Source organism: Pleurodeles waltl, chromosome 6 (genome assembly GCF_031143425.1).
Source record: "Pleurodeles waltl isolate 20211129_DDA chromosome 6, aPleWal1.hap1.20221129, whole genome shotgun sequence".
NCBI classification, from domain to species: Eukaryota; Metazoa; Chordata; class Amphibia; order Caudata; family Salamandridae; genus Pleurodeles; species Pleurodeles waltl.
The window spans coordinates 894,658,720-894,676,085 of NC_090445.1; the positions used below are offsets into that span (position 1 = coordinate 894,658,720).

Consider the following 17,366-nt stretch of genomic DNA (forward strand, 5'->3'; position numbering starts at 1 on the left):
TTAATGATTTGCAGAACATGTTTAACAGTTTGATTTGTCCGCAGCACCAGAACGCAGTGACAGTGGTTGTTCATGCATCCCTACTGGCTGCTGCTCTTAGTATCAGCAGGGCAAGCTGATGAATGGGGAGAGCATATGGGGTGGGTGATGAGGGCGAGGCAGGGGAGCGAAGTCAGATTCAACTCCTCAGTCTGGAAGGCGTTCCTCTGAAGTACCTCCTCTGAGCATGTTTTCTTAGGGTTTACCTATGTTTTAATCCACATTTGTCAATATGTGAAAACCCGTGCAAGCCGCACATGTTCTGCTCTGCAGAACCTAGCGTTATATAAGGCTAAACGTTAACACCCAGGACCAAAAATAGAAGAAAAAAAAAAAAAGTCTCTGTCACATGTCTCCCAGTTTCACATAACTATGAAGGCTTATTCGCATTTCGCATTTTAGCAGTGGTGGTAGGTGCCATATAAACGGTGGACTGGACTTGACGGGAGAGAAGCACTCAAGAGTTTGTACCGTGCCAGACACACTGAGAAGGCACGCTCATACTGCAGTCCATGCCCAATCACGCTCCAGCTTGACTCAGCTTTCCGAACATTTCCTAAATATTTGCCTCCAGCCACCACTCGTCTCCTCGGACATCAGGAAGGGGAGTTCATGCCCAGCCGGAAATATCTCAGCATATTTTTTTGTTTCTTCCCAGAAATATTTACGTTTTGATGGCCACACTATTTAATTTTTGCCCCTTCCAACTTGGTATCTTTGAGATCTACACCCTCCTCACCCCACAAAAATGTTTTTGCTGTGTAGATCTTCACAGGATAGAATGTTACGTAGCCCTATGAATTTAGGCAGCTATGGCTCTCTCACACCAAAAAAACATTCTTTTTTGGGCCTTTCAGTTGAGGGCCAAACAGCAGCATACAACCAATGGGTAGGGTCAGACCTAGATACTGTCCTTCCAAAAAAATAAGTTAGACCCCGGCTATGCCCATCAAAAACTTGGTATAACAATTCATTAACAAATCCTAAACTTAAGTGCAAAAACACAAACATTAGACATTAAAATATAACTAGAACATTAAAACTGAGCTTAAAGTGCCACTAAAACTCTATTTTAAAAAATAAAACAACCGAAGGGGATTTCCATGCACAGAAAATCCTGCAGAAAGGGTTTTTTCCTATAACACACAACTTGGCTAATCCGAGCTGCATGTCACAAATGCTCTGCAATAGTTTCAAAACACGAAACATCATGAATAATCTGGAGCAGTCAGTATCAGACAGTCTTCTGGATGGGGGGGGGACCTCATTCCTTTATTCAACAGACACAATTGTCTCCTCCTCGGAGAACGTGGAGCTAACTCCTCATTTCTGAGTTCGAAAAGATTTACTCTGACTGTTTTTTAAACTTGCAGGTTCCATCTACTCTGCATCACCACTAAACCCCCTTCAACCAAGAATCTGGCAACAAACATTGGTTATAAAGGATCTGCTACCTACTATCGGCCTCTGTTCTGAATTCTGAATGGTGGCCGATAGAGGCAACTTTGTTGCCCTGGTTTTATCAGAACTTTCTGCTGCCTTCAACACAGTGAATCATGATATCCTGATTCACAGATAAGCAGAGATAGGGGTTAGGAGGATTGCCTTGAATTGATGCCACTCATTTCTTAGTAATAGACACTAGTCAATTCACCTTCCACCTTTCTGCTCTCATTTCAGGGCATTGGTCAAGGAGTACCACAGGACCCCTCGTTGAGTCCCACCTTGTTTAGCATTTACCTTAGACTACTGGCCAGGATGATCCACCATCATGGTGTCCTATTTACAATTACGCTGATAACACCCCAATTATCCTTGCTGTGGATCAATCTTCTCTAACCTCTTTTGAAATATTTCATAGCTTTATCGGGAATATCTCCACTTGTGTCACACAGAATACCCATAAGTTCAATGGAGATGAGACTCGGGTATGTCGTTACTCCAAAGGAAAGAAACCACAGCAACTGCCCTCTGATTTCTGCTTCTGGTCAGGGGAAGCTCCTCCTACCACCTCTTCAGCCATGAGAATCCTGGGGTTTCAATTTGACATGGACCTTCCGTTAACATCTCCATTCAATAAATTTTCCACTACATGTTTTGCCCTCTTAGAAACACTTTAGGACAGGGATCTTCAAACTTGAGGGTGGGCTTCCCTAGGGGGGCCTCACATGATCCCAGTGGGCCCCAGGCTCTGCCCCAAAGATTTATTATGCAGATAACAGTGCTTTGTTTTAAGTAGAAAAGAATGTATTGCATTTCTAAAATTGTAACAGAAAGTAACTGAAATGTTTAAATAAGTCTATTTAAACATTGCCAACTTAATTGAATAAATGTGAAAAAATTCTGAGGGGAACGATTATTTTTTTCCACCTGAGGGGGTGCAGCATTAAATAGTTTGGAAACCACTACTTTAGAAGCCTCTACCTTTACTTCTGGCACATTTGCGGCCACTGGAGAGCCAGGTGGCAATTCTAAGTAGATTAGATTATGGAAACTCCTTATTCCTATTCTTCCCTAAATACTTGCCCAAACAGATGTAGAGGATTCAGACTACAGCATCACAGCTGGCATTAACCCTTCCCAGTCACTCCACAGCTAATAAACCCTTGGACAAATGTCACTGGCTTGCTATGCTCAAATCCCTGTGTCTGGTGCATAAGACCATCCATCAGGTAGGGCCCTCACACCTGCAAAAAAATGGAGAGAAGGTGTTTTTATAAAGTAGGAGTGCCAGGTAATCACTTGTCTGAGTATTTAAGGACAAAGCTCCAAAGCAACAAACTTGAAACCAACTGTTTACAAAGTTCTGGCACACACTTCAATGGGGCATATATTTGAAAAACGAATTAGGTGCTGTCTATGTGATCGGAACAGGAGCACACTAATTCCATGTAACAATACATTTTCAATATGCGGGACCACATTCAGTGGAAAATATCTGCACAGCTGGAATGTCTTGGTCCTGCAATGTCTTACAACAACTGCAATAACAGAACATATTTTTATTCTAGTATTATCAGGCAAAGTACCAATACCTGAATTAGGATTCATAGATTGGATTGCAAGTCGTTTGTCTTTTTACCTTTTTGAAGAGATCGACTCGTTGTCTGTTACTCTGTAAGAGTACCTTCTTCTGTTTATCTTCTTGTTTTTTTCTCACCTCAGGCAAACTGTTGTAAATTCTGAACCAAATTTAGAAATTCACATTAGACAGCTGTTCAAGGCCAGCTTTTAAAGAAAGAGGCACATCACTTCTGCACTGGGCCTGAGTCATAACTTATGGCAATTGTCCATTTCTAGTCAGTTGCGTCCTCACAAATTCACCAATTTGCAGGCAAAAAAGTGGCTAGGTTCAACACACCTATGCAAGTTCACAATATCCGGAAAAGTCATGAATTAGCATACAAATGGGTTTCCAAGAAATCAGAGTTAAACTGGATGAACTAAGTAATTTAGATATAGATAAGAAATAATTGTAAACCTTTATATATTACTCTATTATTTTAAAATGTATTTTCTTTTTTTTTTTTCAAAATATATAATAACTATATGTGCACAGAAAGAAAAATAATTTGCTTTGGCAACATTTCTGGCTTAATGAGCTAATAAATGCTTACTCAAGCTTGCACATGGGCCATTTGGATATATTAGCACTTAAAAGCGTACATATTGGCTTTGCTGGTGTTAGGCATCCCTTTAACGGCAAGGTTTTTCAGTCTCCCATGCTAAATTATATTTTACAATTTGGCATTTCCTCTAGCAACAAGGGGTTTTAAGGAATTTCTTACAAATGTAGCACAATTTTGGCGGTACCGGTTGACAACTGCTTACAATGCCTTACAGATAGCACTTATCCAGGCCTGCTCTGAGGAAAAGATGTGCAGTGCGGATACTCTTCTCTTTAAAGACATACTCTACATGCATCAGGAGTTCCAAATATTTGTGGCCATAACATCTTTCTCCCAGGCTCAGCCAAAGACCACCCACTTTCTGGGGTGCCTAAGCATTTAGAGTCGACCTTCCTGAGCTGTTGAGCTAATTGCATGAACAGTAACACCCAAACCAGGTTGCTGACTATTTGATCTTTCTTCACAACATTAAACTTGTGTGATGGAAAGTTCCGCTTCTTTTTGCTGTACTTGTGCTGTGCTGTGCTCTGTGTGTGTGGGTGGCTGTGTGTTTTGCGTGCGTGATGTATGTGAAGAATGCTTGCACTGATGTGGCATTTGTTAACTGATTCAGTGAAAAAATGATTGCATTCTGCATACAATGAATATATGAGATAAAGAATGGAATGGGAGATGCTTTTGAGACATACAATAGCCCTTTATATCCTGCAAAGCATTCACACCAAGGGAAGCAGAATAAGCAGCCGATAGCATGAGGTGAGAGAAAAGTACGTCCCTGAACCAAAGATCATTCTGGCTGACATTAAGTATTGCAAACAACTGTGCGTTCAAGCCAAACATAAAAGTATGATAATCAGTTATTAAAATTCACATTTTCAAGGTTAAACCATATGCATCATGGATTTATAGTGTGGATCTTCCTTGAAAATGTATCTTGCAGAATTAAAGTTTAGCAAAAAAGCAGTGATGTAATTGGGGTCATCTTGCAGGAATTCTGTGAACATGCCTGGAGGGAAAGGTAGCAATTGCAGCCCAATATGGGCTGTTATGTGCAGTCCGGTTAGTGAGAGCAAAAAAGAGGACTATTGACTAAATATGCCAAATATCCCCTTAATGTACATTGTCTTTCTCTAATTTATATTGTCTTTCTCCCCTTCTCTATTGTATATTATGTTATTTTTGTTATTGTAAACTAAAATGAAACACATCAAATAATAAAAAATAGTGAAACGAATTAGTATGTTTAGGTGTTAATTGATAGTGGAGTATGTGCAATAAGGGCACAGGTGCTTGAGGTAAGGTATCAGCATATATTAAATATGTAGGGCCCAATTTATGAAAAGAAGTTTAAAAGAAACTGGTGGAGAATTATTCTTCTGAAGGAGTGTGTTTTTACATTTATTTCCAACAGGTAAAATATCTGGAAAGCTGCACTAGGTACAGGGTTTCAGGTTTACCACTGGGATTGTCATGTGACATGACAACTGGAGTCCTATTCATATTGTGTTGAGATCTTACGAGCAGAAAAGTCCAGAAGGGAAAAGCCACCCTTCTCCATTTTTTTCTCCCTGGGGAAAAAAATATTCACTTTGAAAAAAACGCTCCCCTATACCACCACCAAACCTGGGGGTGAGCTATTTCCCTTCCAGTGCTGCAAGGTGAGTCGCTTCAGGCTTTAACTGGCTTTAACTGGAGTAAATCTCCAATCATGTTTAGGTGGAAAGAGTCTGTATAGAAGTTATGTTTATGGTGTTCACAAACTTCCAAGGCAACCCACACTTGAGAATGCCCATTTTCCATCCTTTGAGTGAGATTTACTACTGTGGATTTCTCCATCTACAGTGTCTACTAATAATAATTAATACTAATTATTATTTTTATTAGTAATAATTTTATTGAACAGGCAACTAAAATATTTCAATAGAACACAGATTAACTAGCAAAGGTTAAAAAATGAAGAAACATTTTTATTGAAGAATAAGCAATTTAGAAATTTAGCTGGGCGCCAAGAGACCATCATCCTTTATCTCCAACACTAAAAATAATGTTTTTATAAATAATCATCTAGTTAAGACATCACAGACTAGTAGAGTACAAATAAATATTAATAAACATTAAGAAATTTTAAAACTTCAAAAATCTTCCTTTAAACCTATGATGGTAAGTAATATGTGAACTACACTAGTTTGATTAATATTTAACAGTGATATCAATAGAAATCAATGAATACAGGAATGTGAGCCACCCATAATCACACTGAAAACAAAATAAGTACAATTGTACATTTGGGCACTTCTGATTGTTCAGGCACATTAACCATATGTAAATGCTTAGATACAGAATTCAGGAAGGACACCCACATCCCTAATCATCATCCTTACTTCTCATGCCTAGTTCTCATCCTTTATCCCTTCTTCTAATCCATTATCCCTACTTTTCCTCCCTATTTCCTATCCATCATCCCTACTTCTCATACATTTCGCTACTTCTCATGCCTATTTCTGACCCATCATCTCTACTGCTCATCCATCACCCATATTTCTCCTTCCTTTTTCTTCTCCATCTTCCCTAATTTTTACCCCTACTGCTCCTCCATCAGCTCTACTTCTCATCCTTACTTGTTATCCATCATCCCTACTTCTCATCCCTGTTTCTCATCCATCATCACTACTCGTTATCCATCTTTTGCACTTCTTAGCCATCATCCCTACTTCTCATTCCTACTTGTCATCTATTGTCCCTATTTCTCATCCATCATCACTACTCTGACAAACTTCTTATTAATCATCCCTACTTCTCATTCATCATTCGTACTTCTCATCCCTATTACTCATCCATCATCCCTACTTCTCTTCCATCATCCTTACTTTCATCCCTAATTCTCAAATATCATCCATTATCCCTGCTTCCCATCACATCCCTTTTTCTTATCCATGATCCATCATTCCTACTTCTCATTCAAAATCTCTCAGTCATACCAACACATTTTCATTATTATGCAACCCCAATTCACATTGATTGGTTGGTATCAGCACCGCCAATCAGTGTTAAAACAGTAGATAGCACTCTTTTGGTCTATCCCCTGAAAGACAGCCTTCTCATTTCCTGGCTGAAAATAGAGAAGAGGAACAGCAATTGTCTGTGTGAGTCCAGGGAATTCAATGTTGTTCAATGTTAAAGTGTATTTAAATGCAGCTTTCTAAGGACTTGAATTATATTGAAAACCAGGAGGAGAAATGCGTTGTCAGAGGCAAAGTTTAATGTAAACGCAGATGCAATAAAAATAAAGTTAGCTCAATGCTACCTTTGCAATTGTTATAAAGTTTTATTTGAAAAACCTCCTTAATTAGAGCAGAATGCATTATGGTTGTATCTTTCATGATTTGCTCCTAGATATGATGTAGCAGAAATTTTAGTACTGCCCCTGACGTCACAGTGATCATCTATGCTTGACGATCTATGCATTTTGTTAATCAAAGTATTAATAGTTTAGTTGTAAAGTGGTGCGCTGAAAGCCATATTATTGTGCATTTACTGTAGAATAGTTTTTTGAAAGGCATATGGTCTAGCCTTAAAGCTTTATGTTTAACAAATTCATTCATTTTTATGTTATAGTTTTTCATGTTAATGAACAGTTTGTATTAAAATGATAATGATTTTCAGAGGAAAAACGGTTTATATTTTATATGCAAAAGTTGAAGTTGTTGTTCTGAACCACACTCAATGAAATGTATTGACAGAGTTGTTTTGTTTTAAACCTGCTGTAACATGAATGCTGCAAAAGCTTATTAATGTTGGATTCAAAATTTTGAATGTTAAATGTATATTAATTGCATGAATGAATGTGCTGTTTAATTCACTTTTCTTAGCCTAAATGAGGCCCAATTTGTGTGGTTACCCCTTGCCCACGCTATTAAATAATAGGATTTCACAGATAAAAGATTAACAGAAAGTGATTCTTTCCTCCTTTCTAGATTTTCTTATTGCTTTTGTGTGTAGCACTATTAGACTGTTAAGTCTTTTGATGTTAGTTTGTTTGAACTTCTTTTGGGTGGTTTGGACAGTCTGTTATGATCCTGTATCTTTACAGTCTTCTCTTAAGAAATATATATATATAGCTCTGACCCTTAATTTGTAATAAACACATTTGGACTTTATTTCAGACTTGAGTTTTCCTAGAGTGGTCACATTGGTCATGCTTCATTCTAACTTCTATCAATCTCACCCAAAGCATTATCCTGAGAAGGACTATGCATCAGCAAATCAAAAGTATTTATTTTTTCATGTTATATTTAAAGTAAACATTGTAAACATTCTCACCTTCATGTTGTCATGTAATTATTCTGTATCTGAATGTGTTTTGACATCATCATCCGACTTTGCTATGTATATTGTTTTTAATTATAACAGAACTGTTAATTATGACATGCATCAAATTTTTAGTAGGTATCACATTTGCATAATTTGGCAGTTTTGTAAATCTTCTATCTACTGATTTTGAGATTTATCTAGCCGATATTACCTTGTATAGCACCAATCCTTTTTGTTTTTACACTGCTACTTGTGTATATCTGTGTTGACATTTGGGTTCCATACCACAGAAACAGTTGTGTTCCACTTGTATTTTCATTTTTGCTGCATTGATATGATTGCAAGAAAAGGTTTGAGTCAGCAGTATGTCATTATGTTGGTGGTAAGGGATGTCTATGGTATTTTCAAAAGGTCTTTATTGAAACACCATTGGCAGCACATCACAAGTGTGAGAAAATTCCTCTTTTTGCATGCTCAGCCCCATTTTGTGCAGACTGGTATTGCTGGTCGTTGAACCCTCAGGTAATGTGTTCTAGTCCCTAGTTTATGTGATCAGAACCCTAAACATGGTAAAATTGGCATGTTTAGTTTTCCAGTAAGGATAAAACATATGGTGCAGGTAAATTCTCCAATGGGAATTTATAGGTCAATTATAAACTTCAGCATCTGTTCTGCCATCCACTAGACTCACAGAAAAATCATTGCTTCAGAACTACCTGTAAAGTTTGATTACTGCAGCATTGAAACCTTTTGGTGGAACTTGTCCAAATAACCAATTTCAACAGGAAATGACCTTACTTTTAAATATTAAATAAGACCCCTCCCCATTCCTCCTTCCGACAAGGAGACTTTGTAGCCATTTCCTTTTTGTTGGCCTCCAGCTTCCGTGAGACCTGAGCAACTCAGTTAACTAGGTTTGAGAAAAGTTGATATGGGTAGACAGCTATTATCAGGCAATTTTACATTTGAATCGCCTATTTGTGTATATGAAACCTGCTCATGTTTTTAGTTTCAAAAACTGCACTACTGTGACAAAAAGAGAAAAATAACCACCCACAAACCCCAAAAGAACAAAAAAGGTAATCCAAAAGCTAGTTTACGTGTTTAGAGGCTGCTTATTCTCTTTTGCTTGTTTTAAATTGTTTTCAAGAATCAGCTTAGCACTCGCATTTGGCATTTTAGGAAAAAGATTTAAAGTGTTTAATAACATTTTCTAGTGGGTTTAACGGGAACTGAGAAGTCTGTTCTGGGCCAGTCTGCAACCAAAGAATTGTGAGCTGAGCTGTAGCTCCCTCCCCCTTGGCACACAATTTTCAGGCTAAGTGATTGAGATGGACTCAGGGTCACCTGAACTGGCCCTCTGCCTCTTCTCCCACCTGGCATAGCCCCTAATGTATAAGGTCAATTGTTTTAATGATTCAGGTTTTCCATAGGTTCTAGGATTTAATGATTTAATTCTTATTGGCTGTTGGACATTCAGCTCCTAGGTTTCTGTTGGTCTTAGCATGAAGGACTTGGGATTCGTTTGGCTCAGGGCATGGGCTACTATTGGTTCTTAGGGATAGGATTCCCATTGTCCAAGGTCAAATGATCACTAGTGCTATTTAAACAGAAGGTTTAGAGTGTCCAGCCTAGGCATGTAGATAAAGGACAACAAGTTAAGTGTGTTGCACGTTAGGGCCAGAAAAGACGAAGGTAAGAACCTCTGCCCTAAAACCTAGCCATGACTGGTAAGCAGAAATACCTCCTCCACATACAAAGTAAGATATTTATCTACTTCTACAGGACACTCCACTCCTTGTTCCACTCTCATAACCACTATACAACCTTACAACACATCACATTTTGTTACATTTTCAAACAGGACATGTATCCAATGTTATCCTGCTTTTGCAAAATATCTCTCTAAGGGCCAGATGTACAGAGATGAACATTTGGATTTCCTAAATAGTGACTTCATAGAAATCTCTAGTTAGGAAATGCAAAATGATCTGCAAAAAATACCGATTTCCTAATAGCGATTCCTACAAAGTAGGAATCGCTATTAGAAAATCGCAATTAAGAAATCCCATACTATTTGTTACAATGGACCAGTTTTGCATTTCCAAAATAGTAATTTCCTATTAGGAAATTACTATTTTGGAAATGCAAAACCAAGGATGGCTATGGACAAAAGGCCCTCGTGATGCACCTCAAAAATAGTGCTGCACATGTAGTTCACCCATATTCCCTAGAGGCATGTGTGTGCACTGTTGCACTTTTAAAAAAAAAATCATCTTTGGGTGCTTTTTTTAAAATAGCACATGGTTACTATTGACTTGGAGTCAATGGTAAATGTGTTTCCTAAATGCCCAATTTGCATTTAGGAAATGTTTTATACATCTGAATAGGAATCATAAATAGGTGATCCCTATTTGTGAATTCTTATTTAGAGGATCACAAATTGTGATTTCTTCTTTGTAGAACTTGCAATTTGCGATTCCCTAAAGGGCTCTGTACACGCGAAAAGCCCATTTTGCATTTCTTAACGGCCTGAAATAGTGATTCTGACTGTTAAGAAATGCTAAATTGCTTTGTACATCTGGCCCTATGTTTCTACCCACTCCTTTATGCACAACCTCACATCCACACCTTCTGTCCTCTCACACTGCACCCTCAACTAAGTACTGTAAGCCCCCATGGCCTACCACAGTCACTTCCCACACACCTACATCACATTTCCACAACTGTTACATTACTAAGATACCTCAAATCACAAATCCCTATTCTAACTCATATAAACCCTACCTCCACTTACCACTAAAATCTACAATAACAAATCCTATGTATAATACAGCCTCAACCATTAATGTCCCCTCACCCCCAAAAACACAAAGTTCCCACTCACAAACATATTCCATATGTACTGCCATACACCAAAGCCATCATCTACCATTATAATCAACAATATCATCAGAAAGGTCTACTAACCTCCCCACCCTCACCTCTCACAAACCCCATCCTCACACTATCCCTCTTCATCTTACACCTAATTCGCTAAGAACAATGTAATGCTACTCAACAATACACAAACCCACTCATCCAACAACGATTATATGAACCAATCAATGACTCTCATCAATCGCTCATTACAGAGCACCACACTCCACCACCACTCCGTACTCAAACATTTTCCACTTTCATCAAACCAAAAAGAGAGACAAATAGCACCAATGACACAAAATTGGCTTTACCCATACTATATCACATTGGAATTCAACTCCATATTTATAGATAAGTGAAACAAAATAAAATCCTACAATTACAACTACCTCACAAACACAATTTGTTCAATCTCTCCCTCTCAGAAAAACCTCATCACATCTCTAATAAACATACTTAACTAGGAAAATGAAGGTGAATTGGATTTGTAATACATATTTAAAAAAGGTTCCTAGGCAGAGCTAACATTATTTAATTTTAACAATCATTCATAGGTAGGTGTAAAGGGATACCAGCTCAGAAGAGCCCATCTTCACAAGAAGAAGAACAGAAGAGGACTGTACCTGATGTCTTTGACCTGTGTGGAGAGCTGAAGTGCTGGACTTGTACCTAATTGTAACCAGGAATGAGTAGTGGACTCTGACAGTCAGTTGACTGACCACCTATGTGGCTATAGGGTCATAACATCCTAAAAGCTGACGTTTTGCTTAAGTGCCCAGTTGGTCAGTAGCAATAGGATGTGGCATGGACTCTGCTGGTATCTTCTGATGGAATTTGTCCTGGTCCTAAATACTGTAACTGAGCCCTTCACAGACTTAGAAGTAGTTAAGAGAAACTGCTTCAGAAAGTCTGAAAAGTTGGGACACAGGACATTTTTGGACTTTCTAGACCTCTGGAGCACTAGCAGGACCTTACAGCAAAAGTGTCTGATTTTGAGAGGACTTCATTGGATATAGCTACAGACTTGCCCTGCTGGAGAACTTTGAACTCTATAAAAATATCACATCCAAAGGCAGAAATCTTGATCAGGCAAAGGTGTGAAAAGTATCCACTGAGAGGACTTCAGCAGGCAGGAAATTTGAATTTGAATTTGAATTTTCTTGCTTGTTCTGCCAAATCCAGTGACTTCAACAGGACCTCATCCAACAGCTATCTGATTTCAAGAGGACTTTGCCAGATACAGTCTGCAGCCTTACCCCAGCTTCCATTCCAGAGACTAAGGGCCTGATTTAGATTTTGACAGCCAGGTTACTCCGTCACAATGGTGACAGATATGCCATCTGCCAAAATATAAATCCCGTGGGATTTACATTTCAGCTGACAGGATAGCTGTCACCATTGTGTTGGAGTAACCTGTCGGCTAAAATCTAAATCAGACCCTAAGTCACAAGGTACAATCTTTGACTTGGACAACCTGCTTGGAATATCTGACCTCTGATCCATCTCGGTCAGCATGAAGTCACACTTAGGTCTCTGTTAACCACAAACACTGAACTTTGATTGGTGCTTTACTTTTTCTTTGCATTCTAAAATGTCAACAGTTCCTATCTCTGGTTCCCCATGGTTTTTACTTTTTTCCTGTCATTTGTAATGTTACTTTTTCTCTATTCTTAGAAAGTGGTTGTTGGATTTGTGTTGTGTTTTTCAAATATTTTATTGATTTGGTACTGTAAATAAATTACACATTGTTCCTCAAATTATGCCTGTCTGCTCTGTGCCATACACACCAGGATGTTAGAAATGACGACTCTAGTTGGCAGTGGTTTTCACCCTGTCTTAGTAGGGGCCCTCAGTCTAGTCAGGGTGAAAAAGTCACACAGCTAAGATACCTCCTGCTCACCCCCTAGGTAGCTTGGCTCAAGCAGTCAGGCTTATCTCAGAGGCAATGTGTAAAGTATTTGTACACACATACAGTAACACAGTGAAAACACCACAAAGTACTCCACACCAATTTAGAAAAATAGCCAATAGTTATCTAAGTGATACAAGAAAAAAGTGACAAAAATCCAACATACACAAGTAAAGATATGACTTTTCAAAGATTAAATGTAGTATAGCACTTAGAAACACAGTAGCTCCTACTGGGGCTAATTCAACAGCTTGACAGAAATGCTTCAAACAGTCCGTCACCACCTGTGAGGGGACACAGGCCGGCAACAGAGTCGTGTAGACCCCAGTTACAGTACCTTAGAAAATGGTGAGGAAACAAAGACGTCGCACGGAGATTGGGAGGAGAGGTGTCACTTCAGTTCGTTATTGCCAGTAGGGAGTGAGGCATTCTTTCCTTACTGCTAGGCAGGGTAGGTGAGACATCAGTTCCTTATAGATGCAGGGGAGGTAAGGTGGCATTGGCGGAGAGGCGTCGGTTCCTTACAAGAAGGCGGGGTCAATGAATCCAGTAGGTCAAGACATGAGGCGTCGCCTTTGCGGTGTCATGATCACTCCACGGGGTCACAGGTGCTGCGGCAAAGTAAGAGTCAGGTGCTATGGACCTCAGTGGCAAGGCACTCTAGGCTCACACTGTGGCAGTACTTCGGAGGCACTGCGTCATTGTCAGTCCTGCGCTGTTGGTCAAAGTCATTGCACTCAGCTGGGACCACAGCTCTGGTGCAGGTAGCGTACAGGGTCAGACAGTGCTGGTTCTGGAGTTATTCTGGAAGTCAATGCACTAGTTTTTTCCTTTTGCACCAGAAGTCACCCCCAAGGGTCCAAGGAATGGATTTGGCACCACTTGGTAAGTCAGGACTCTCAGCAAGAGAGTCCAGGCGCTGGTAGGTGAAATCTTTGATGTCCCTGAAACTTCTTTGCAGAAGGTAAGCTCAGTCCAAGCCCTTTGCAGAACCTTTGGAAGCAGGATGTAGAATGTCATGTCCACTTCTTTCATTCCCAGAACAAAAGCAGCAAGCAGCAGGCCAGCACAACAAAGCAACAGGGAGAGTAGCAGTCCACCCCTAACAGCATCCAGCTCTTCTTCCTAACATAATTTCCTCAGACCAGGAGGATTCTAACTATGTGCTGTCAGAGGTCCAGTACTTATACCCATTTCTGTCTTTGAAGTAGGCAAACCCTGTAGTGCTCAAAACCCTGCCCCTCCTACCCTGGACCCAGACAATCTCCAGAGGGTTGGAGGCTGCTTTGTGTGAGGACGGGCACACCCCTATTCAGGTGCAAGTGTCAGGTCCACTCACCACTCTAACTCTGGAACATCCATCAGCCTGGTGATGGTCCATCAGGATATGCAGGGCACACATCAGCTCCCTTTGTGTGAATGTCTAGAGTGAATGCCCAAACAGCTCATGATACCCATATGTGTATTCAGCAGACAGACAGAGGCATAGAATGGTTAAGTAATAAAATGCCTGCTTTCTACAAGTGCCATTTCAAACTCACAATTCAAAAAACAACTTCACCAAGAGATTTATTTTAGAATTGTGATTCCAGAGACTCCAAACTCCTCATCTCAATCTGCTCCAAAAGGGAAACTACACTTAAACGATATTTCAAGGTAATTCCCATTTTACCCTTTAGAGAGATAGTCCTTGCAATAGTGAAAAACTAATTTAGCAGTATTTCACTATTAGGGCATGGAAAACACACCAGTACATGTCCTACTTTTTAAATACACTCCAGTCTCCCCACGGGTCTGCCTTTAGCCTACTTTAGAGGTGACTTACATGTAGTAAAAGGGAAGGTTTGGGCTTAGCTAGTGAGTGCACTTGCAAGATCAAAGTGGCAGTTCAAAACTTCACACACACACACACACTGCAATGGCAGGTCTGAGACATTTTCACAGAGCTACTCATGTGGATGACACAATCTGTGATGCAGTGCACTTTACATGGGACTTATTAGTAAATTAAATATTCCAATCATGGATAAACCATTCACCAATACTATTTAGACAGTACCATTTAATTTACATACACTGGGTATATGGTAAATCACTCTACAAGGAACCTTTAAGTAAATCAAATATGCCAAACAGGTGTAAGCCAATTTAACCATGTTTAAAGGATAGAGCACAAACATTGTAGCACTGGTGAGCAGTGGTAAAGTGCACAGAGCCCTGAAGCCAACAAAACAAAGTGGATGGTAAAGGCAGAATGTTTGGGAGTGACTCTACAGAGAGGGTCATGTCCAACTATTCCCATGTCAACTCAAAAGGGCGCCTGAATTGAGAAGGCACTACATTACTATAATAATGGTGGTAAACACTGTAGAAATGGCAATAACATAACTAATCAAACGAGCACTGACAAAGCAATGCAATGCATGGGGGTGGGGAGTGCTGAGGTACTTTGTGACACACAGTCAAGTTTCTGCATGAATACTTTCTCCTTATTGACTGAGATACCACTTTCACTAGTTTTACCAAAAGTACAGTTAATAAATAAATAACTGATGTCAAGTGACTGGAAATGTAAATAATACACAAAATCCCATTACCTTTTAGACCGTAGCTGCATCTCTTTCTCTGAAATGGCCCTTTCCTTTGGTTTAAAGAGGTTATCTAAAAACAAACAATATGCTTTAGCCACTCTGTTCCATATACTATCAGTATTCCTGGACATGTTTACACAGATTTAGAGACAAAAACACTGTAAACCTGTGGTAGAAGCAACAGCTTAGTAATTAGCAAGACTTGTTTGTCAACGATCCACAAGTCAGATGAGTGCTTGATGACGGTTTACGGTAGAATGTATAGTTATTCCGTTGAATATTCTTACTGGTGATAGTCCTACACTTTATATAGTCACTAAAGCATGACTATAGATGATTTTACATTTTCTCAACAATCAATTTGGGTGCTCTGGTAGAATGTGAATGTGTGGTAGCATCAGCTAAATTGGGCCTTAATGAAGCCTCTCCAGAATTTCTGGAAGCACGCTTCCTCCTTCCCAGATTATTTTGTTTCAATGGACTCAATCTACTTGTAGGCCAATGCCTAAATTGCTAATACACAGATGCCATTGTGTGATGGAAAGCGAACATCATTATTTTTCAAGTCGCTCTTAATTGTATATGTATTTGTATTGTATGAGTGTAAGTCTGTTACTTGTATTCTTCTCATTGGCAGATCTTTCATTCAATAACGGCCTATAAAGGCTCCCCCCATGCTGCAATTTACTGGAATATTGCCAGAGGAGAAGAATGGCCAGATTAGCCTTGTTCACCAACATATGTTAGAAAAACCAAATGACAGGATTTGACACAGCTGACTTAAACCATGAGGGCAATGGTAAGTGGTGGATTTGCTCTCTTGAACCTTGAAAATTTAACCTATTCCTCTCACTCATTATCCATAGCTGGAAGCTCTCTGAGGTAACATTAACAACACCAAGCCTATACAAAACCCCCAAATAAAAAATAAGAATCACATAGGGGACTAAGGATATTAGGGAAACAAATAATGCAACCAAATTTATGGTGCTCACAGCCTATTTGAGCTAATGAAGACTGCAGCACAGTCCAGCTAGACAAAAACCCTGCACATTTTAATTCTGCTTATTTAAACTTATCATCTGTCTCAGAGTACACTGAGTTTGAGACACAAGCACATTTTCTTTGCTATGAAAGAAATGCAGATTGTCTATTTGCATGTCCAGTTGGTGGCAGCAACTGTTTTCTGTAGTTTAATTTCGAAATTGGCATCCTTTTATCATTGGAAAATCTTCCTTCATAGTATCATTAAGTACTGCACGCGTAACACTTTATTTAAATTTCGAGAGACTTTGGGCATATTTATGATGCCCCTCGTGCCACCTTGTACTACGTTTGAGTCATTTTTTAATGCAAATGTGGCGTTAAGATGATATTTCCCATGCACCATATTTACAAAGTGGTGCAATGGAAGAATTCTGCCACTCTGTAAACCCTTGTGCCACATTATGCCTGCGCCAGGCATAATGTATGCAAGGGGAGCGTTCCCACGTAAGGAGGCCCTGAAAAATGGCACAGTGAAATTAACTAGATTTCACTGCGCCATTTTTTGTGTAATTATTAGCGTCTGCCTAAAGCAGGCATTAACATGACACTCCCATTGAAAAGAATGGGCCTCCCTGTCCTTTGCTGCATTAGCGCCATACTGTATGGCGCTAATCCAGTAAAGTGCCACATTCTCGCCATAAATTATGATACTAATGTGGACATGACTGCCATGGTGCACCGCAATGTAAATACGGCGCACACATGGTGTCGTTAGGGGGCCACAATGGGGTGCTAGAAAAGTGCTGCATTATTGATGATGTGCCACTTTTCCATTATATTCTTTTCAGATTTTCGTTATTTTAAAGCTCTTTGAAGATGGAACATACGTTCTGTTCTACATATTTTCATATATTTTCAAGTAATCATAGCCAGGAAGTGTTTTGCACATGTCTCGCCAAGCTTTCTCATTGCTGTTAC

At 39.4% G+C, this 17,366-nt stretch overlaps 1 protein-coding gene across 1 annotated transcript in view; it reads right to left on the bottom strand.

The window, feature by feature from the left end:
• C6H10orf90 (chromosome 6 C10orf90 homolog) overlaps positions 1–17,366 on the bottom strand; it is a 655,134-nt gene that overhangs the window by 19,601 nt on the left and 618,167 nt on the right. Inside the window, exons 7-8 of the mRNA XM_069242456.1 lie at positions 15,408–15,471; positions 3,122–3,221 (exon numbers count right to left, since the gene is read on the bottom strand). Coding sequence (XP_069098557.1) covers positions 3,122–3,221; positions 15,408–15,471 — 164 coding nt within the window. The remainder of the gene's footprint in view (positions 1–3,121; positions 3,222–15,407; positions 15,472–17,366) is intronic.